Source organism: Drosophila sulfurigaster, chromosome 3 (assembly GCF_023558435.1).
Source record: "Drosophila sulfurigaster albostrigata strain 15112-1811.04 chromosome 3, ASM2355843v2, whole genome shotgun sequence".
NCBI lineage: Eukaryota > Metazoa > Arthropoda > Insecta > Diptera > Drosophilidae > Drosophila > Drosophila sulfurigaster.
The window spans coordinates 2,048,651-2,072,050 of NC_084883.1; the positions used below are offsets into that span (position 1 = coordinate 2,048,651).

The following is a 23,400-nucleotide window of genomic DNA, read 5'->3' on the forward strand; positions in this document are numbered from 1 at the left end:
GAATATGCGACAAATGGAGCGTATTCCTTCCAATTCCTTTGAGCCAGTTTTGGCCGTAAAGTTTCGTGTTTCCGAGCGATCGCAAAATTTGCTCCAAGATTTGTCGTTAAGTGTGCGTGTGTTGGTTGTGCATAATTTAGACATAAGGCGTGCGCACAGTGCGAATGTGTAATATGCGTGCTAGACAAAGCCGAATTAAGTATACGCACGAGTGTATAGTAAAAGTTTTACAAATAGAGCCACAACCACACAGAACAGACAACAGACAACAGACAACAGACAATGCACAATAGACAAAACAAAAGAGTGTACACACAATATACAAAAAAAAATGTAACAAAAAGTGCGAGATACAAGGATAAAAGTAGGCGAAGAATTGTAAAGAAAAAGCGTAACTTAATATGAGTTGAATGAAAGTTAACAATACTCCCCCAAAAAAAAAAGAACAATGCCAAATGAAGATGGTTAAGACTAGCAAACTGAGCTGAATGGTAATATTTTGCTTATAACACTAATGAACACACAGATGACGCTGCGGAGTGTAGTCGGCTTATCTCTAAATGAAAGTCCCAGTGTGGAATGAAGTGTTGAGGTGTTTGGGAAGGACTTTAACCATTATTTAACATTACAGAGATATGTGCAAATGTGTTTGTTAGTAGTATTTGTGGGGGAAGTTGATTCTAGGGTATCATTTGCCCAGCTACATCTAATTTATGTGATTCGTTTTTTACTTTGCTGTAATAGTAATTATTTCATGTGTAGTAGTTACCTTAGCTTTAGTTCCTCATCAATATATTGTAAGAGGCTCCTACAAAAATCAAACACAAAGAATATACGAAAAAAGAAAACGAAAATAAAGAAAATAATTCGTTGTTAAGATTCGAGTTCAAAAACAAAATCAAAGAAACAGTAACAAAATCAAAAATCATTCAAATCGACCCCAAAAATAGTAGTTGAAAAATACAAGTATATCGAAGACTTAAAAGAACAACTAAAACTACGGCCAAAAAGCATATCAAAATTGTTTTGAATGAACTAATTATATACTTATTGATTTACAATCTGCATTAATTGTTGATTTGCTGCAAAATTTTCGATAAAAGCCGCAAAGCAAAGAGAAGGCGACAACAAGAAAGAGAAACACAGCTTTGGGATTTCGGGCAAACCGTGCAAAAAAAGTTAAATAGAAAATTGGGAAAATAGAAAAGGATGGAAAACGAAAGGCGAACAAAGAAATTGCTGCCTCCCACACTCTCTTGGGCGGTTACGGCCAATTAAACGCATTAGCCAATTTTCAATGGCCATAATTTGTTTTAATATCACATTTTCCAGCACATAAATGAAAGCCAAGCCCCGAATGGTTTTATTAAAAGTACAAAAAAAAGAGTCGAAAAGAACACAAAAATATGAGCTCATATTTTCTCAGTGCTTTCGGCCAATTAATGTTGTTTGTTGTTTGCTGTTTGGTTTACTTGGGTTGAGCCCGAAAAAAAAATGAAGCAGCGTCTAGGCGACGTCTTGGAAAAACTTTTGGGGCGCCATTTGGCAGAGCTAAGCTACTGAAAGGGGGCGTGGCAGAGCGGCAAACATGCGTTCTATGGCAACACATCAGCAACGATGATGCTGTCAATTTCATGACAACAAGAATAAGCAGCTGAAAGAAAATAAATAACCAATCTCAGCTAGAGCTCCTTGAAGGAGGAGCAAAAAAAGGATTGTGAAAAGCTTTTAAACTCATGTGCATAAGCAAATGTGCTGGAGCAGGAGAAGCAGACACACTTGATGCGACAATGTAATCATTTAATATGACAAATTGCACGCCTTATGCGACAGTCGAGTTAAGCGTCGTACAACGCGTCGTATGCGTGCTGTGAATTGTCTTCAATTTGAGAGAAGATGCTGACTGTAGTTAGTGCTTGCTAATACATATTGTACGTCTTCTATGCCTCACGCTCTCGAATGAGCAAATGAGCTTAGCTGCAAATTGCAGTTCTGCCATCCATCAGCCTCACCTGAGGGCTAATTATTTATTACGGCGTAATCCACGTTGCTGCCACGAGAAACTTTGACTTTTATATACTTGTGTGTGTGTGTGCGAGTATGTGTGTCTGTGTACAACAACATGCGGCATGCACAACTCTGGCATGCATGCAACCATTGAGGTATCTGCGACAAAATGTGGCAAGCTGCATGAGGCAAGTTGCGAAAGTTGCGGCCAAGGCAGCCAAGGCTAAAGCTAAATGTGATTAACGCGATTGACAAAAGCCACTGGCGGCTGAAGCAACAATTTTGCAACTGCTGCTGATGCTTTAAGTCTAGCTCTAACCTTAAAGACATGTTCATTATCAAAGTGCCGCTGCATCTTTGTCGCTGAATCGGCGGAGGACTAAAAGTAAACAGAGAGAGAGAGATGGAAACAGAGAGTGTGAGAACAAGAGACAACAACAATAAGATGAGAAGCAGACTGAAAGAAATATAGAGAAAGAGAGAGCGAGAGACAACAGGCCAAATGGAATGAGCTGAAATTTACAGATGAGCTTGTCCTTTGTATATGTGTGAATATGTGTGTTAACTGATTTATAAACGAAAGGCAAAATGAAGCAGCACCAACAAATTGCTGCTGAATTAGAAAAGCGACGAATGCGAATGCAACAAACAGAACAGAAAAGCTATAGCAAAGAATCAGGCAACGCGACTCGCATAACTATATATATAACTGTTATACTGTTATAAACATAGTACACATATTTTATGTATTGTTTATAGGCGGGTTTAACTTACATGTCACTAGGCAACGTTTCAGGACTAGAAGAACGCTCATACCACGTCGAATTCGTCGTCATGCCTGTGAAAATAGAGAAAAACAATAACGAAAAGCAACAGAGAGAGAGAGAGGAATAGACAGAGAGAGAGTGTCATTTAATTAATAGTGATTTCCTTTTGGGACAGGTGACTGAAGTGAGCTGCTTGCCTGTTTTGAGCGTGTGATTCTGGGCCGGAATCCCATTGGCACGCGACGTCATCTTGCTGGCAATGCGCTGTGGTACTCCAGCAACCGTCTGTGAATAAGCAGAGTGAGAGAGTGTGAGTAAGAGAGAGAGAGAGCAGATAAAGTTAGTAGGACTTAGACGGAGGTTAGGCAAAGTGCCGTTATGATCCATCGTCAGTCAGTGACAAAGTTTTCAAGTTTCTGATAAAATCTCATAAATCAAAATCATATTCGCCTTTTGCTAGCACAGTCTCAGCAACCAGCAGCGAGCAACCGGCAACCAGCCACCATGAGCCATGTTGCCTTGCATAAACTTGTCGCTAAGTAAAATTTGAATAAATGTGTGACTCTAATACTCTTCGGGTGCCTCCTTCTCCTTTTGGCCACTTGGCCTGTGACAGCCAGTGAAAAGTTTCGCCCCAAAACATCCAAAACAAATTGAAGATTTATGAGTTGACATGCGGCACACACAACAACAACAACTCAAGCCTCACAAACAGGCTCAAAAAGTGTACTATATGTGTGTCTCTGCCATTAAATACGAATTTGAGGATACGGGATTTTCATGTCTAGACTCTGGCATTAGTTACTCCTCTCCAGGCCAAAAGCCTCCTGTGATGAGTATATTCACAACCCGCAATTGTTTTACATTTTTATTTGAGAGCCTAACATAAATATTTGAGGTCTTCCTGGACTTTTAAAATGACGAATCACAATGAAAGATATCAAATTTCATTTCTACACTATACGAAATTTTTAAGTTGTTTATAATATATCGCTAAACTTTGCACCATTTAGGCTAAAGTATTTGCTAGTTTTCATATAAATTTCTTTGAGCAAGAGCAAACGAAATAACTTTTAAATAGTATATATAATTTAATTAAATTTGGCACTTCTTCTTCGTCTAATATATTAGTTGCTAGTTTTCATATAAATTTCTTTTATTATGAGTAAAAAAAAGATATTTAATAGTACACGAAATTTAATTTGCCACTTTTGTTAAAATTGCGTGAAATAAGAGAAAAGGAAAGAGGTCCTGAAACATATAAAATTCTTAATAGACCTAAATTGTCTATTCTGATGAATTTAATTCAACTTTTTATCGTTTTATAATTTAGTTTCCCACTTTTTAATAAAATTGTGTGAAATAATAGAGAATCAAACTTTTATTAATCTAGCATAAAGTTAAAACGTTTAATCTGTAAGCTGTCTAATCTGTAATCTTTTATCAATGAAAGATCTTGAATATTTCCTTTAGCCTTTGCTTTTAATTAAAGAATTTAAATCCTAATTTGTCTATTTATCAAATATAAGAAAATATGTTTTAAATAGTAAATAAAATTTAATCAAGACTCCCTCATTATAATAATATTATTGCGTGATATAAGAATATATGAAAGGAGACTTTCAGAAGAATTTTAAGGTATAAATTGTATAGTTGTCAATCAAAGTTATTCAAGAGAGAATTTCTAAATGGCATTTGAAATTTAAATAAACCTTTTAGGCTTGAATAATTTCAATTATTTGCTATTTTTGACAAAGCTACGTAAAGTAAGAGTAAATGAAAAAAAACCAGAAATATATTAATTATTCTAGCACCAAACTATATCATTTATAGAATTACTTTGCCTATTTACCAAATATATATAAAATAAATAGTACATGACATTCAATTTCACTTTCCTCTTATTCATAATTTAATTTATTTGCTACCTATGGAGCCCTATTTAACCTTGTATAGAGTTACAAATTTAAGACATAATTTGTCAATTTATAAAATAGGGATATAATAGAAGCAGAAATGTACAATCAAATCAAAGTTCTTCAGCCTTCGTTTTAATTTATGAAAAGATCTCTTTCTCAGTCTATAAACTTAGCTGGCTGGCAAGTTGCAGGCTGGCATATCATTAACGCAGGGCAGGCATTAACTATGTGTAGCCGCCATTAAATTAGACTCCCAAGGTGTCTAATGGCGCACTAAATCTTCAATTTTTGCGCAACACGAAGAAAACTCTCTCGCACTAAGAAAATACGTGTAGCGGAGTAAGGAACTGTAACTGGTCTTGGTCCTTGTTCTGGCTCTGGCTCCTAGGAGAGGCAACGAGGCAACACTAAAAGCGCAAATAAATTACATAAAAGGTGGCAAGTGGCTTTGCAGCAGAATCGTTGTTGGCCTTGCCACAGTTTGCTAACGTCTCGCTGGCCTTCAGAGGCACGACGATGGCGATGCCATTTTGTACTCTCACCTCCTCGTCGCCATCGAGACAATAATAGAATGGCTGATTGGGACTCTGGTACTTGAGGAGCAGCTCCTTGGCGACCCGCTCTCGCATCTCGCACTGGACAAACGGATGTTGCAGCAGCCGCTCGGCTGTGGGCCGCTTCTTTGGATTCTTTGTGAGTGCCGTCTTGATGAAATTGTGAAACGTCGGGCTCCATTTCTCCTTGTTGCTCAGTGTGGGCGGCTTGAAGCCGCTCTTCGACATGAGGAATAGGGCGCGCATTGGATGCAAATCGAACATCGGCGGCTGCAGTTCAGCCAGTTCTGTGAATTACAAAATCATTTCATATCATAATGATTGCCCGATTAAGCGTATCGATTGAGATTCGCTCTCGCTCTCTCTCTCTTACCAATTGCTGTTATGCCGCAGGCCCAAATATCACAAAGTTGATTGTAGCCACCCTTGCGTTCCACAGCAGCCACCTCGGGAGCCATCCAGTAGGGAGTGCCTGCAGAGTGAATATAAATTGCGATTGTTGAGTGATATCATTGTTAACGGTTGAGTGACGCCTGAATGTATGCAATGCTAATTATCCTTTTGTTAGCTGCTCTCCTCAATTGTTTCATTCCATTCATTTATTTATTTATATATGTATGCTGCTTTATTTTTAATTAATTTAACCTCTGCGCTAATTATGCTATAAACAATTTTGCTAAATTATGCAATCGACTGCACCAAACCGATTTATGCGCTGACACTGTATATTACGCATACGCCACGTGGCCTGCGTTCCGGCATTTCTGTCGACATATGTCATACACGGCGCGATTCCAACTGTATTTAAAATTGAATTAGGCCGAAAAATTCAATTAAATGCCATACAACAATTCTCAACTTCATGGATATTTCTCCGCATCCAATATGCCATGCAGAGCGTTCAGCATTCAACGTTGAACATTTACTCGTTGATAGCTGTCGCAGTTGGCACACAATTTAATTAATAAGTGAGAGACGCGCGCGAACATAAACTGGCAGCAGCCCGACTCAAGTGTCATTTTATTAATTGCGTTGTGTCAACGAAGTGCGCTTTTTTTCCTGAATGAGACTCACGAATACCCTAACCACAATCAGAGCTAGGGAAAATTAGCTACAGATTTAATTATCTGACACAAATATTAATCATACAAAGGTTGTTAAATCTGCCATTTATCCAAAATTCGGAAATTGGAAATAATTACGAAAAAGCTTGGCAAATGTTGTTATTAATGTCTTGTAACATAACTTTAATTCAATTCAAAGTAAATATCGAAATTATTGATTGTAAAAAATCAGTTATAAAAGGAAATCAATCAATGAAACTCATTTCTTTAAAAATGTGTCAAATTCAATAATAAATTGTATTCAGTTAAAGTTGTCTGCAATCAAAACCACAAATTTTAGCTCGAGAAATTTAGTTGCTGATATCTTATGCAATAAATATCGACATTATAGATTATATAAATCAGTTACAAAGCTTCTTTAATTGCAATAACATTATTAATCAATGAAATGCATTCGTTTGAAAATGTTTAAGTTTTAATAATATTTTTAATCAATCAAAGTTGATTTCAATCGCCATGGATAATTTTCATTTATCACTGCAAAAGTGCCAAATTAAGTTGCAATATTTAACTGATTAAAAATACATGAAAACAATATCAATTATGTCAATTTCTCTTTGTATTTAACCAATATTTGCTTTAAACAGATAATAACAATTTAATCTGTTTGCGTTCAATTTGCCATTTTCATACTTTTGTCTCTGTACAAACATTTAAAGTGCTCAATTGAATATCTTTGAACATGAATTTCAAAAATTGACTACTTCGCAAAAAGTTCCCGAAATAAAACATGCAAATTTTTGGCTAGTAGACAGAATGCTTGATAGGCTGCCATTAACCCGATGTCAATGGGCATTTGGGATCTTTACTGCTTACAAGAATAGATACCCGCATTTATTGTCATTGTGAGCGAAGTCATGATGTGGCTGCTTGTTGCAAGGTGGCAGCAATGACAATGATGACGTCGTTTTGTTGTCGTCGACTTTTTAATGATACTAAACAGAAACGTAAGCATCCTTTTGGCTTTTTTTTTATTAAATAATGAAACGAAAGCAAGCAGCTGTCAGCAGCTCTATGTTACAATAGCTCTGCTATCGTATTGACAATGCCTGTGACTGAGTGTGTGTGCGTGTGTGGGCGTGCTTTATTTGTCTTGTTTGTGGTTTCATATGCAGACACAGCGATAGACAAGGCAGACTGCCAGACTGGAAGACTGAAGGACAGGCAGACAGACAACATTTGTGTGCTTATCACCACATTTGTCACAGCAGTAGCAGCAGCAGCATCTGCGACAACAACAATGTCGCAATGGAGAAGCACTCGAGATGATAACAGTAAGCGACGTCACATTGTTTGACAACTGCAGACATAAACACCACTATACAAACCACATACACATCCACATAGACACACACACACACACACACCTTACAGTGGCTGCCAAAGGTCGTGAGGTTCACAATTCAACCCTATGTCCTTAGGGTAAGGAAAGAAGGTCGACAACGTCGTTGTTTGGCGTTTGCAGAGTCATCGCTGGGCACACACAATTGACATGTGAGAGGAGCGCCAAGCAGAGCTCACTCACTAATTGTTGGCAAAAAGAAAACGCCGAGCTCGAAAAAATGTCATAAAGCGCAACAAAGTGCTGCCAAGTAAGAACAAGTTGCGAGAGCCCAACAAAAGGCAATCGAGCGCAATGAACTTTGCACTCAAGCCCAAGCACATTATTAATGGCTAACGTTGGCCCCTTTTATGGGAAGAATAAATCAAATCTTGCACACAATTAGCAACAAAATGCACAAAGCAATGAAAAGTCGCAATTGATGCCAAGAATTGAAACTAAGTCCCAACCTGTTGGGATTCCTTTGGCCTAACTTCAAAACCTCTTGGTATTACTTCAGCCTCAGTTGGTACTCGTAAAAACAAAATAATTTTCATCCGTTTTTTATATGTCAATCACAGCTCAAATGTCGCCGCACTTTATTGCCCACCACGACTTAACGAACCACTTTAATGCGCTTAAGACAAATGGGAGGCTTGCCACAGGATAGACGAGGAGGAGTAAAAGGAGGCGTGGCGTGACGTCATAATTTAATTAACACCCAGTTCAGTCCACAGCTGCTGATTAAGCGAACAAAGCTCAAAAGTTTTCATTAACTGAACTCTCACTGCCCATTGCGAGGCTTAAATTAATTGTTAGCCACGGGATCTGGCCTGATTTATGGCCAAGATTTAAAACGTTTATATAAAAGCCATTTGCCTCCTTCTGTCACCTTCAAAAAGGCTGATGCATGCGCCAGGCGTGTGCGTTAAGGGAACTAATTCTGATGGGTTGAACTCAAGCCTGTATTCTATAGTTTGCACAGGCAGGCGAGACAAATTATCTCAGTTTTGTTATCGTTTTATTTAGGATTTATGAGGAGTGCGATAGTGTTATTGATAATGCTATAGGCTATAGATAGCTAGTTCACTTGCCCCAACGCTTAATGAATCTCTAACATAATAGTACAAACAATTTTGCATATAGATTGTCAATTTGGACAATACATTAGTAGAGATTATATTGAAAGTTTTGGTACAAGAAGATTGTTTTTAGCAACAAATATTTCTACACTCAGCTCTCAGTTTACTACAAACATCTTCAGATATTGAACATTTTAAAATGGATGACTAAATTAGGTATTACTCATAAGTACTTTTAGTAATACATTTACTCAACTTTGTACTAAGGCGATGATGTGTTCATTGGGACTTGTGTTATTTATAAAAAATATAATTAGGTAAAACTAGTCATTCACAAAGGTACGAACAAAAAATTACCAATTCCGTAAAGTGAACTGAATAAGTTCAAAAATATCGTTTTGTTTTCTCAGTTGTTCACTATTGATTTTTTTAGTTCACTTTTGAAAGTCGTTCTTTTTATAATGTTTTTATGCTTTACAAATTTAAAAATACAGATTTTCAAATCTGAATAGTACTTTATTTCCTATCAAAATAATAGTATGCTTTAACTATATAAAATCAATTTAAATTTAACAAATGAGCAGCGTCAGAGAGAGAACGATGACCGAAATAGGATCATAAACAACGTTAGGTACAATATCGAAAGAGCGAATCGAACAACTTAGTTGATTGATTAAAAAGACATTATTAATATTATTCAGTAAATTGACCGATGTTTGCACAAAACTAGTTTATTCCCTATATCTGCAACTTTGTAAGTTTTATTTAAAAAAATCTTGTGTAACATTTTTTTTTATTAATGTTAGAAGATATTGTTTAAGTAATATTGTAAAAAAAATAATAAATACCCATTCTGAAGCATAACGATAAAATTTAATCATAGAATACAAAGAGCCTAGTCAATAATTTAGCGAAATTTCTAATATAGTGAATTCAACAAAAATGTATATTTCTGCAAACACATATGAACATTTCATAGAGTATAAGTTACATTAGCGCCAAGTGTGTTCAATTTCCATATGTAAATGGATTGCGACGGACTGAGCTCTTGGCTAAGTACATGGCGAGTCTCATTGTAATGTCCATTCTGTGCTGCTAGCTTCGGCTATAAGTATTCTCTTTATAGGCTTATATCCTTGCCATTAGGCTGCGTCTACGACATTATTATAGCCTTTTGAGTTATTTGCTGACTACAGGGTATGAAAATTCATGCAAATGGCATTCTCACGCACAGTCTTTCCCACTCTCCCACTCTCTCACGCTCTCAGGCAAAAAGCAGCATAAGTATATAGTATTGGGGGTCTGCGTGTCATGAGATTGCATGTTGTCATGAAAATTGCAAATGGCTGACGAATACAGTCGCTTTCCCCCTCCTCTTCTCTCGCCTTCTCGCCACCGATTTCGTTTTGCTCGCACCGCGTCGACAATTTGCTTGGCGGGGTGTCTGGTCTGATAAGTTGGATATTTACATTTAAATTGTGTATACGACACGATGTTTGTGCCATTGACTGCAGCTTAACACATTTTGGTAAAATCATTTTAAAGCGCACACCACTCGCAAATTTCCGTGTCCATCCAGCGAAGTGCTTGAAGCTTTAAGTAGTTGAAAGCTTTCTGCAAGCATCTCTCAATGCATTTCTGCACAGAAAAATCTATTAGTCATAGCTGAACGGCTGGACTGGGCTACGACAAAAGGAAATCCCACAAACAGGGGACATTTTTAAGAAAAAATGAAAAGAAAAACCAGCAAAATTATATTTTTCCATTTTTTCCTTTGTACTTGAGTTTCGAGTTGGGACGCGAACATCGATGGCAACTCAACGGGAGCTCAAGACTTGCACAGCGGTCGACGTTACATTGTCTGCCACACTGTCTACCTGACCCAACGGAGCTGAAGCAGCAGCAGCGTGTTGGTCTTGTTATGGTTACTTTTAGTGCAACAATTCCCTGCTTTGCCATTTCGAGTCGCAACAACAACGTCTGCATTTGATATTTTCTTTTAAATTGAATTGCTTAAAATTCTTTCAACTCTCTGTCGTCGTCCTCCAATCCCCAATCCCCAATTCTCTTTCTATGTCTCATTTTGGGTGTCCTCGAGTGCTCTTAATAGCATTTTATTTATTATTTGTTACGAACCGTATTATTATTATTATTCCTATTTATATTTTGTTTTTCTGTTATTGAATTTTACTTTACAACAACACACTCTCTCTCTCTCTCTCTCGCTCTCTATATACCACTCAAGCAACGTGCTGTGTCCGTTATTACTGACAGCTGCTGTGTGTTGAAATGCGTGAAAAGCAATTGTGGTTACTGTCAGAATCCTGTCAATATAGTGAAACCGTTTTCTTAGCACTCAACCATCCCATCTCTCTTTCTGCTATATGTTTTTTACATACACAATGGCATCACCCACACAATGATAAATACTTATGCCAACTTGATGGAAACTGTCTGTCATTTGCTTGCTCGAGTTTTGTGTAGTTTCGTTGGTTCGAGTGTTTTCTCTCTCTCTCTCTCTCTATTTCTGTATCTCTTCTTGCATCCTTTTTACAACTTGCCAGTGACTAAGATTTGTGGTTTTTTTTTATGCTAGCAAAATCTGGCCAAAATACCAAAAATGGTACTTGTATATTCCACAAAACACATTTCCCACTCTCTCTGACGACTAATCGTAAAAATGGAGCTATTAAATTTGCATAAAGCCAGTGGCAAAATACCGCATCGAGAACGCAGCTGTTGCAGTCAAAGGGAACTCGTAGACACAGAGTGCGGATTGTGGAAACTGTGGGGCATGGGTGAAACTGTTTGCGCATTTGTTTCAACTCAATATGTGCAAATTTGCCACAGATAGATGAATCGCATAGCAGCAGGAGGACAGCAGCAACAGTCATCGTCCTGGGAACTGTTGCACCAACTGCATAAATTCAATTAAAATGCATAAATAAATAAAACAATGCCGTACAGCAATAGCAACAGCAACAACAACTTCTACTAATTGACTACAGCCAGTTGTGGCTGCACATCACGCATACGCAGCGTAGCCGAGGCACACACAACTTTCAATTAGAAAGACGCAATAGTCAAGAGACTAACAATTTCTCTCCTTTTGGGGCAGTTCCTATTGCCCCACACGGTACGCAAAACAACCTAAAGGCTACAAACTTTCAATTCTATTTTAGTTTTCACTATATGAAGCAGGTTTTCAATGGTTCGGCATGGGTATCTATAGTATCTTTTTCTCAATTAATTTAATGAAAATGGAGATCGAAACCAAACTATGTTGAATACAATTTATATTCCCAACAAAAGTCTTCAATAAAGATAGTCTAAGAAACAAGAACACACAAAAATATAAGTTACTTTTCATATGATATTATTAAACAGCAATCTCGAAAGAATTGAGGAGCTGCTAAAGTGAATGACCTAAACAAGAAACATTATTTACTATTTGTCAATAACTAAATTCGTTATTTTATATTTCAGATAGTTTAACACTACATTATATTCACATTCTCATGTTACTCTTGTTTTGTCTGATCCCATTTGTCTCAAGTTCCCTGAAAATGATGTTCTTCCCAACACTCACCTATGAAACTCTTGCGCTTGTTTATGGTTGCCGTTATCTGTGCGGAGACACCAAAGTCAGCCAGCTTTACGTCGCCATATTCGGTGAGTAGAATGTTGGCACCCTTGATGTCACGATGCATTTTGCCCATGGAGTGCAGGTATTCCAGACCCTTGAGTGTCTCGCGGCACATGTAAGCGATCTGGACTTCAGTGAGTGGGCCCGTCACCTGGTAGATATCCTGAAGGCTGCCGCCACCGCAGTACTCCATGCAGATCCATAGTTTATCGCGTCGCAGATAGGAGCCATAGTACGCAATGATGTTGGGATGCCGACAGTCGCGCATCATGAAGATCTCCTGCTGGATGATCCCAATGTCATCGGAGGGCTCCAATTTGATGACTTTGATGGCAGCCAGCTCGTTGCTCTGTATGCGTTTTGCCTGCAAAAGAAGAGAAGTGAAAAAAATCAGTTAAACCAAACGAATTTCAATCGGCAATATATCGTTTTTGTTAAACAAACGAATCTATCTATTCGTATTCAACCGGAGCATCTGCATATTCACATGGCATCAGCCCGTTGTTCGATGCCATTCATGCAAATATTTTTTCGTTTTCAATGAACATTTTGTGCGTGTCTATAAAAATGCATCGATTTATCACAACCCCACGTCTCTGTTCGCGTTATAAAAGGCACAGAAAAGATGCGAACTGAGCCTATTGAGAGATATGAACACCTGCTGAGCAATATTAATATTCTGGTCACACAGTACAGCAATTTTTATTGCCACTAGAATTCCATATAAATGCAGTAAATATCGATCACTGAAACTATATCAATATGAGAGCCAAGGCCAAAAATAAACAAACTCTAATGAAGATGAATTCCATTTTTAAAACCTAAAAATTTCATGAAACAAACAAACTCTAGCGTCTTAGTTGTTTTTGCTGACAATCTGATATATTTTGTATAACAGTAGTATATCAATATACCAAATATAGCCTGTGTATATATTTAAGAATTTTCGTGGTATATTTGTAAAATATGGTTTTATTGAACTAGAATAACATATTTTAGATTCTTCACAATCTAAGCAATTGAAGTGATTCATAATAAAACCGAAATTAGCAGCAAATAGATTATAAAATATTTTCTAAGTGTGATACTCAAATAAAGGTTATCAGCTAGTTGAGGCGATTTAACCGTGCGTCGCGTCAGAGAACGCTGACGATGCTAATTGCGTTCAATTGTCGCTTAAATGGGTTTAACCTTTTGCACTTTCTCAATGACTTTTTGAGCGGCGAGTGAGGACATGACTAACAGCAGCTGTTTCCACCTCATGGTCGTATTCATTTGCAAATACGATAAATCGTTCATTACATGCTATGACAGCTGATCAAACTGTCTGTTTAATCTCTCTGCCTGACCACAAGTCTGCACAGTATTTTCGTTAGCTGAGCTGAACAGCTGTAGCTGTAGCTATAGCTGAAGCTGAAGCAACTTAAGCCAAATACACCTTCAAAGAACACAACTTGTTTGCAGCAGCGTTGAAAACAATGCACGTATCTCTCACGAATAGTTCGTACATGTATCCACTTACAGTTGCTCCACACACACTCGTTATCCTTGAGTTGGAAGCGGGAGCGGGAGCGGAAGCGGGCCACGTTACTCTATGTTATGTACGTTGCACGTGTACATGAATCCACCATTTATCCAAACATCCCTGTACTTTATTCTTTCCGCCTGTGGCTCGGAGAGCAAGCGAGCGAGTTTTTATTTTATTTTCGTTGCATTTATTATTCAATGCGGTAGCGGAGAGCACGGTGCACCATGCTCTACCAAGACTGGTATCCTTTGGGTTTGGCTTGTTGTCTGGTTGGATGAGGTGGGTGTGGATGAGTGGGTAGAGAGTGGAGAAGAAGCAATGATATCTCTGCTTGTCTTAATGAAGATAAAGCGATTTTTATTGCTGTGCTCATTCTTCAGTTTAGCCTTGTCTCCACCCTTCCACTTCCACTTCCACTTCTACTTCAACTTTTACTACTTCTGATTATTGTTGTTGTTCTATGTTGTTTTTCAATTTTTCACGTTGCATGCATTTTTCATATTTCATTGGAGCAGCAAGAGCAAAAGCAACAGTAGCAGCAGCAGCATCGTAAATTGGACAACAATCCCCAAAGCAATGCAGGCAATCGCTGCGTATACGTAATTTTGCGCAGCACATGTGCAAAGTGTAGCGCTGACAGGCAGCAGCAACAACAACAGCAACAGCAGCAACAGTGGCAACGTTGCTCAACTGTCTCGCTTCTGGCTTTGGGCTGTCCAAGGACATCAGAGCTGTGGCCGCCCGTCGTCGGCTTTACTTGTTCATCATCTTGTTTATGGTAAATAAATTATGCGTGATTTTTAGACAAGTTTCCCTCGCTCGTAAACCGAGCAAAAATGAAATGCCAAAGACGCAGCTGCTGCTGCTGTTCTTGTTCTTCTTGTTGTTGTTGCTGTTAGTTGTTATTGCTCCGACTGCTTCTGTAAGCATAAAAAGCTGCTGATATGGCCAAGGCAAGAAGACAAGCAGAGCCAGCAGGATGGATATCAGCAGGAGCCGGCAGGAAACGAGCGCAGCACATCCTGCCATCCAACCAACCATCTTCTATTCCATCCCCAGCCAAAGCCCCAGATATGCAGCATCAACAAATTTATAATGAGCTGCGCCAGCATCAAAGGCAAGATGCAAATAAGCGCAACGTATTTTGCCCTTCCACACTCTTTCATTTCCATATCATTCATATACTCTTCTGCATTCACTTTTACTGCAACTTGGTGCTCAAGTTTTCTGTTTTCCATTTGCAACAACAAAAGTCATTGCAAAGTTTTAATGACTTATTTTTGGGTTCAATTTCAAGCGCTCGTCTTCCTGATTGCGTCTGTCTGTCAGAGATTAAAACAAAGCGAGAAATAGATATAGAGAAAGCACAGAAAGATGACCAATTGTCTGAATACTTGCTTCCATTTAAAATGCATTAAAAGTGCAATGCAACTCCGAGAATTAAACATAAATTACAAAGCCATTTGGCCCCCTGTAAATTGTAATTATAAAAATGATTACTGCAAGCATAGTTGCATTAAAGAGACAACAGGATTAAAGCAGTCTACACACAATTTTCTCGCTGATTCTGGCAAAAATGTGAATTAATGATCATAATCAGCTCAACGAGGAGAGCATTGAAAGACGAATGTAAATACCTGGCTTCCAGGAGTGAAGTGGCTGATGTCGATGGGCTACGCCGTTTCCTGTGTGTGTCCGGCGTATAATCGTTACAATTTCCGACATATGCATCTGCATGAATAAGCAACGACACAGCCACAACAACAGAAACAGAGGCGCTTGTAGTCAACCCTTAAGTGGAACATTAATTCAGATACATATATAGGCTATATTTTATACACATACATATATACTATATGAATATATACAGTATACAGACAATATATCGTGGTTGACCTCAAAAACAAAAGGGTTGCCGTTGGCCCGTTGGTCCGTTCAAGCCTCTTGACTGACGGGTTCGAGCTGGCTCGGCTTTCAATACTTTTTCGTAATGGATTTTGCGCATTAAACACATTGTTTAATTGCTCCCGTTTGCTGTTGTTGTTGCTGCTGTTGCTGCTGGCTGTCATTGTTTGCTAATTGCATCATAAGAACAATTGTATTAACCCGCATGTGACTGGTACAGTAAAGCCAGTCGAAGCGTTCACATTGCGTATACGTAATATAATTGAGATAAAGGCAACCAAATACGCAAGAGTAATTCGATTGCAGGATATGATGCCAGCGATTTACAGTAAATACTCGATAACATTCAGTATTACAAAACTCGCTTATAATAATTAAATTTTTCCAGAATAATTTATCATACCATATTACATCTCTAATGTAATCGATTTAAGATTATCAAAAATGAACAATTTTAACATTCCCATATGCAATTCATATACGAACTTTTTCTTTACGTGCGAATATAGCAACAACATGTGTAGAATTTTAAATACACATCCAATAACACAATCTGCTTCTATGATGTTTTCATTATTATTAAATCATAAACTGTCAAATTACAACATTACCATTTTTGCATTCGTGAAACAAATATTGTAACTGTTATTGTTAGCGAGTGTTTACTGTGTTTTTTAATATGTGCATACGAGAATATTATTGTTTGAGCTGCTACAACCAAATTCCAGTAGATTCCGTTTTAAATAACCGGTTGAAGCACGAAATGCAAACGAAAACGTAACGTTCCAAAAATGTTCAAATTCTGAAGAGAAGTTATTTGAAAGGTATTTATAGTATTCATTCGAATTTAATTGAATTAGCCCTGACATTTAAATGCGATATGTGCTACGAGAGTATTGCACTGAAATTGATACCGAGTAGTTGACCTAAATGATGCGGTTACAGAGGAAGCGGAAAATTGAGGGGGAAAATGGGGCAATTGAGGCGACAAGGTTACACCCGTAACGGTAAAGCAATTGAATGAGTACTCGAAACTTAATATTCATATTACACACTCGATGAGTGCGCAATTTTCCATCATTTCCCAGTATTTTCACATAATATATATATAAAGAAGAAAAAAAAAACAGGAAAATCCAAACAAAAATCGTCTGCTTTTATTAATTTTACGCTATTGCGAACCTTGCGGCGCGTGGCATGTGGCATGGGGCAAAGAGCGGGCAGAGACCGAGGGTTATGCTCAAGTGCCAGCCAGCCAAGTAAGAGTAATTGGGTGGGGTCTGGGTCATTGCCAAGACGCAAGACCATAAAACAAAAGCGACAAGAAGAACGCCAGGCAGTTTTCTTCTTGTTTTTTTTTTCCACAATTGACATGATATCAACTAAGAAAAAAAATTGCGAGGGTGAGCACTGAAAATTTATCAAATTTGTCACTTGCAGAGGCGGCAAACAGAAACAAAAACAAAGCGTCCTACAAATGGGCAATCAATCAAAAACGGACAACGAAGTGAGCCCAATCGATGAGTTCAATTTGTGCAGACAGGGAAAAATCAGCAAATCGATAGTTTTTGCTCTTCTCCTAATTATGCCCTGTAAATATTTTCATTCCAGCCTTTGAATATCTTACTTAACGCACGGTATTTTAAAGTCAATCAGCCTCGTTTGCTCGCCCGCTTGCCTCGCGGGAAAGCGGGAAATGAGCATGGAAACGGGAAATGGGTCTGCGCCGGCATTTTTCCAGCCAGCGTGAAATTAATCTTTCAAACAATTGACAAAAATGTTCGTTGTCGTTTTTAAAGCACATCCCACGTCCACGACCACAATCACGCCCACTTTTCATTCTGTTACCGTAAAAAACAAACCAAATGTGGAGCATTTTCCTCATTTTTTATTCTTATTCCCCGTCTTGTCGTATTATTTATTTTTTGCATATGAAATGTACATACATTCCGACATTCATTCATTCATTCCACAGCAAATATTTGCCATTTTTTGCTGTCGGTTTTGTCGTTTAATGCGAGCATTATGTCAGCTTTTCAAATTGTTTATTCGTGTATAGAAGTGTCGTGAATGGAAAGAGGGAAACTGAGAAGCAGCAACAGAAAAGAGAGACAAAGAATTGAAAGTAGAGACACAGACAGAGCTTAAGATTCACCTGCTGAAATGTGAATAATTTTATTATGTGATCTTTAATTAATATTAATATTATAAATATTCATATCTTTTAGTATTTTCGTATTTGATTTAAATCCAGACAGAAGTTCTTACACGATTTTCATCGGAATAGGATTATATTTTTATATTTTTTTTTGAGTAACAGTGAAGGAAAAAAGAGGCAAAGAACTGAAAGCAGAGACAGAGACAGAGCAAATGATTCACCTGATATTAATTGTATTAATATTATTATTATTATTTCTATTCATTCTTTTTACTGTTTTTATATAGCGAGAAAATCGCACATGATTTTAATTGGAAAAGAAAACAATTTTCGTACATTTCAGTCGAATAATTTGCATAATTTTCCATTTAATTAACGCAACTCTAGATAAGGGTAATTTTTCGAACAGGACAATAATCATGTCTATTTTACCCTTAATTGCACAAACACAATCAACACAAAGTACAATGTGTGTGTGTGAGTGTATTCGTTTAATTCACGCTGCCCGGCAATTAAAAAGGAATTTTTATCGCATGACACTCAATAAACAGATATAATATGTATGCCGTTGGAATACAAAGCTACAAGACTGTGAGACTCAAACATATATGTATACTAAGCTTCAGCCCACTGTGCCGCCCACTTTTCCGGCAGCCTGATAATATTCATAATGAGCGCACACTTGGACGCGGCGCCAGATAAAACAAGTTAAATATGGCGCAGCGGAAGGAAGCAAGCTAAAAGCTCTGCCAGACAGACGAGCGAAGGAGGAGGAGAAGGAGGAACAGTAGGAAAAAGAAAGAAAGCATAAGGAAGAGGGAAGCAGCTTAGCTGCGAGACTAGGGCTTTGAGCTGATGTGTAGACAACAAAGAAAGATCGAGCGAAACAAAGCAATGTTGTCCAGTTGTTGCCTTCTCGCGCCCTCGTCGCCTGCTGTTCAAATGATTTGTGTGCCGCCTACACAGAGAGAAATATTATGCACCATACCAAATGTTGATTAATAAATCATAAGCATAAATTTATGCGCAGCAAATATAGCCGAAGGTCACGAATCCCAGCCCTATTCTTAGCCGTAACTTTTATTTAGAAACTATTTTAATCTTAAGCACAGAAAGTTACGCTCATAAATATAAAACCCGCAAATTTTTCATTTTATATTTAATTATATTAAGGAAATATGAATAATTTACAATATTTTTACACTTTCGATTCTCTTAGGAAAGTAACTCAAATTGTAACCGCAATAAATTAATTAAAAGTAAATTCAAACTAATTTCATTTGCAATGACTTGTTTATCATTATAAATTCAGAAGTTTGTTCAGCTCTAATTATTTAAATGAATGTGTTAATTTACGTTTGGAGCAAAAGTCGGAGGAAATACGCCGAATTTGGATAGTCCAGGATTTTCTAAACCCAAGTATTAAAATATTTTAATTATTAATTTCGAAATTCTTTAATTGAGGACTTTTTTTATACTGCATTTTATTAGAATATATTGCCAGGTGGTTATATACTATAGTAGTAGTAGTAGTATAGGAAATTTGGTCTTTTCTTCTAAAACAAATTAAATTAACTACAAAAAAAACAAGTAAGAAAGTTACAGTCGAGTGTGCTCGACTGTGAGATACCCGCTACCCATTTTTGATAAGGGCAAAATATTGCGGTATTATTTTCAAAATATACCGAAAATACTAAAAAATGCTAAAAATATACCGAATGGTATGTTTGGTATATCGATACAGCACACCATTCAAAATATACCATAGACGGCACAATGTACCAGATTGTCGGCCAAAGCAACTAAGAGCCCTAGTAAGTAGGCGTTTTTGCCCATACAAAAGTATTTCTTTAATAACTTCCACAATTTTTATCTGATCGCAAATTTTCAGGAATCATAATTACTATAGTAGTTATTATATATATCAAAATTCGGAACTCTAGCTTTAAAATTACGCTTGTGATTCGATTTTTTTTGATTTGCGGGGGCGGGAGTGGGCGTGTCAAAAATTTGAAACAAACTTGATCTGCGTGCAAACATAACAAATGCTGTCGAAAAAAAATTATAGCTCTATCTCTTATAGTCTCTGAGATCTAGGTGTTCATACGGACAGACGGACAGACACACAGACGGACAGACGGACAGACGGACATGGCTATATCGTCTCGGCTGTTGACGCTGATCAAGAATATATATACTTTATAGGGTCGGAGATGCCTCATTCTACCTGTTACATACATTTCCTGCCGGCACAAAGTTATAATACCCTTCTACCCTATGGGTAGCGGGTATAAAAATTATATACAATTTTAGAGGAGAAAATAGTAGCAAAAACCTCATAAATGTAGAAGTTAAAAATATAATATATGAATGAATTATTTCGTTTCACAATTAATATTAGTTATTTTTAGTTGCACTTACTATTATTTTAATACGAAATACTTATCGCATGCTATTCAATTTCTATCTTTGTTCAAGTAAAATTGCAGTGTAATGTTTTTTTCAGTTGCCTGGTCATGTGAGTGCTTTGAACCCTTTGCGAGTGCGAGCACGAGTATGTGCAGGGTCATTATCATTATCAGTGTATCGCGCGCTACTTAATCTGTCGACGGGAGCAACAATTCCCCCCGTTCGAACCCGGACAGGGCAGCTTTGGCGGGTCGACTCCTCATTCGAGGCGCCATTACGGTTTATGATTTGCAAATGCAGGAACGCAGCAGCAGCAGCTGTGCATTTATTTACCACCCTTTTCGCTTATACTACAGTCATTCAAATCCGATGCACGGATCAATATTGTAGACTCTTGAACCCAACAAGGATGCATGTGCACGAGTTCGCACAAGCTTGCACTTGTGCTCAAAACGAATAAACGGTGAGTCCTAAGTGTGTAGTTGCAAATGGTCTGGGAATGATGATGACGACGATAATGATGGGATCGAAGAAGGGTGGATGGAATAGGTGGCAATCGTTTGGTCACGAATGCGCACTTGTCCGTGCCATTTACTTTAATGAGTATCGCGTTTCGCTGCCAGGACATGACGGTCCAAAATATTGCAACAATGAAAAGTACTCAAAACACTTAATGGCTCAACTAATTGTCTATGTTGGCGCGTTTTTAATTACAATTTAAAGTGTTTTTATTGATGCTCGGCATGTTAGTTGAAACCGTTTATTTAAAGGATACGTTGGAAACTTTATGATTTCAATTTCCTGAAGTTTCTTCTTCATGAACTCAGTTTTCTGCCATTTTTCCAACTAATCCTACACGTCTCTGCTACGCGTATTTACCTTTAAGCTTTAAGCTAGCTCATTTGGGATTTGTTTGCACGTTTCTTTAATATTTATATCTCAGCTTGTGGCTGAATGAAGGTGAATTGTTCGTTAGCTGGCGTTGTGCCAAATCAAACAAACTACTTTCCAGCCACAAGTATTTAGTTCGTTCGCTTACCCTCTCTACCACTGACCCACTGGCACCGTCCGGCGATTCAACATACATTCAACTACTGATTACCTCAAGGCGACTTTCCGTGTCACCCTCTGAGCTGCGGCTTTCAAGTATTTGCTTTTAATTTTCGCCGTTCTTTTTAAACTCTCTATCTCTCTTTTTCTTAGCATCCCCACTCTCTTTCTGCTTTTGCTTGGATCCAGCAGCTACCTCAAAATATATGTCTTATCTGTCGGAGCCGCCTATGGTATATTTTTCGTTTTATAGTATTTTATACCATCATTGCACCTCTTTAACAGCCCTAACTTGCTCTCTTTCTCTCTCTTAGCATTCTCATACTCTTCTCGGTGTTTCTTGAATCTGTCGCAATGTGTGTATATATCTCGTCTCTTTTAGTATTAAGATACCATCATTGCAGCTCTTTAACACCATTAGCTTGCGCTGTTTCTCTCTACCTCCATCATTTACTGTCTCATGTTTTATCTGAAAGTCTTAACGTTCATTAGGCTCGAAATGAACGCTTTAATTTTATTTCGCGCGCTTTATTCATCAATTTCCATAAACTAAAAGCTGTTTCTTTGAGCGAGTGCTGGGGATGCTTTCAGACTTGGACTCAATTGGCGCTCGTTGTGTAGGCGTATCGAAAGGTCAACTAATGTACAGTCCGAGAGTGTTTAACATTGTGTAACCCCCATTATTATCTGTCCCTCTCTCTCTCTCTATCTCTCTCTCGGCTTGTACTGTGTGTGTGTTTGTGCCTTAACAAACACGAAATGCTAATTGAAAATACAAAATGATTTACATTTAAATTAGTTTGGTTGAACATGGCCTCAACCTGTTAAAGCTTAAATGCAAATATGCCTTAGGTAAAGAAGAAAAAGAGCATATACTTTAAAGGAAGGCCTTGCTCATAGAACTCATCTATATCTGTTGCTGCGGATCATAACACACGCAAATCACGTACTCTCTTCTCATATATATGATAGTAGTTGCGGAATATGAAAGTGGTTGGTTATGTAGAAGAGTTTACCTTTTTACGCCCACTTGCACCTGCCGTTAGTTATCAGTGTAAAAGTTTATCACCCGTCATCGTCGTGCCACAAACCGAGCGACCGCCTTGTAACGTGCGTAACTAGCTGCCACTGCTGTGCTGAGCAGCTAAATTTTTAACGAACTGGTTTATGCATGAGCTACTTTACAGCATTATGCATTGACAACGAGCAGGCTGCCAACTGCCAACTGCCAACAGTTTCCAGTTACAACCTTCACCCATTTAGGAGCCAAAGCCTGTGAGTTTGTGTTTGTTTGTGTGGCAACCTTGGACAAGGCGGGAGATAGTCGCATCATCGTCATAGAAGAGAGTCACCTGCGACGTGTGAATTGTTTTGATAAAGTCACAAAACTCAAACTCAGTTGGCCATTGACCAAACGCACCAATAAAATTGTGTACACGCTTCTGGCCACGAAAAAGGGAGGCCGAGAGGAGCTGACAAGGGTGGCAGGCAGACAGGCAAATGGGTTGGGTTGGGTTGTCATGTTAACAAAGTGTGTCAACCGCTCGAGTGTGTTGCAGGTGTACAGTCACCTTTCAACTCGCTGCATAAATGCATGAGTTCTGTGTGCCACATGTGGGGGCAGGCGCACAAAGGCTGCTCTTTGTAAGCAGACAGGGGCGATTGAAGGAGGTAGGCAAGATAGGCAGGCAGAGGGTGGGGTGGAGGTGGGGAACAGAAGCTCCCTCAACCTCATTAAGTCAGTCACACACAAAGTTCTCGCACATTTTGCATGCTGCTAAACTAATTTGCTGCGGTCGAGTGCGCCTGCGACATGGCAAAGTTGAGACAAACGTTTAGCAAGTGCCTCGGCAACAACGCCAAGTACAACAATTCTGAGCTGAAGGAGTTGAAGAAGCAGCAGCAGAAGAAGGTGTCGCCTGAAGCGCCT

At 38.2% G+C, this 23,400-nt stretch overlaps 1 protein-coding gene across 9 annotated transcripts in view; it reads right to left on the reverse strand.

Annotated features, from left to right (window-relative positions):
- LOC133840264 (mitogen-activated protein kinase kinase kinase kinase 5) overlaps nt 1–23,400 on the reverse strand; it is a 60,832-nt gene that overhangs the window by 7,839 nt on the left and 29,593 nt on the right. For 5 of the 9 annotated variants that reach the window (XM_062272008.1, XM_062272006.1, XM_062272005.1 and 2 more), the window contains exons 3-9: nt 12,364–12,784; nt 5,621–5,719; nt 5,236–5,534; nt 2,972–3,059; nt 2,782–2,845; nt 2,327–2,386; nt 770–808 (exon numbers count right to left, since the gene is read on the reverse strand). In XM_062272008.1, the coding sequence (XP_062127992.1) occupies nt 770–808; nt 2,327–2,386; nt 2,782–2,845; nt 2,972–3,059; nt 5,236–5,534; nt 5,621–5,719; nt 12,364–12,784 (1,070 nt within the window). The remainder of the gene's footprint in view (nt 1–769; nt 809–2,326; nt 2,387–2,781; nt 2,846–2,971; nt 3,060–5,235; nt 5,535–5,620; nt 5,720–12,363; nt 12,785–23,400) is intronic. The other 4 variants (XM_062272009.1, XM_062272012.1, XM_062272010.1 and 1 more) reach the window with 2 other exon arrangements.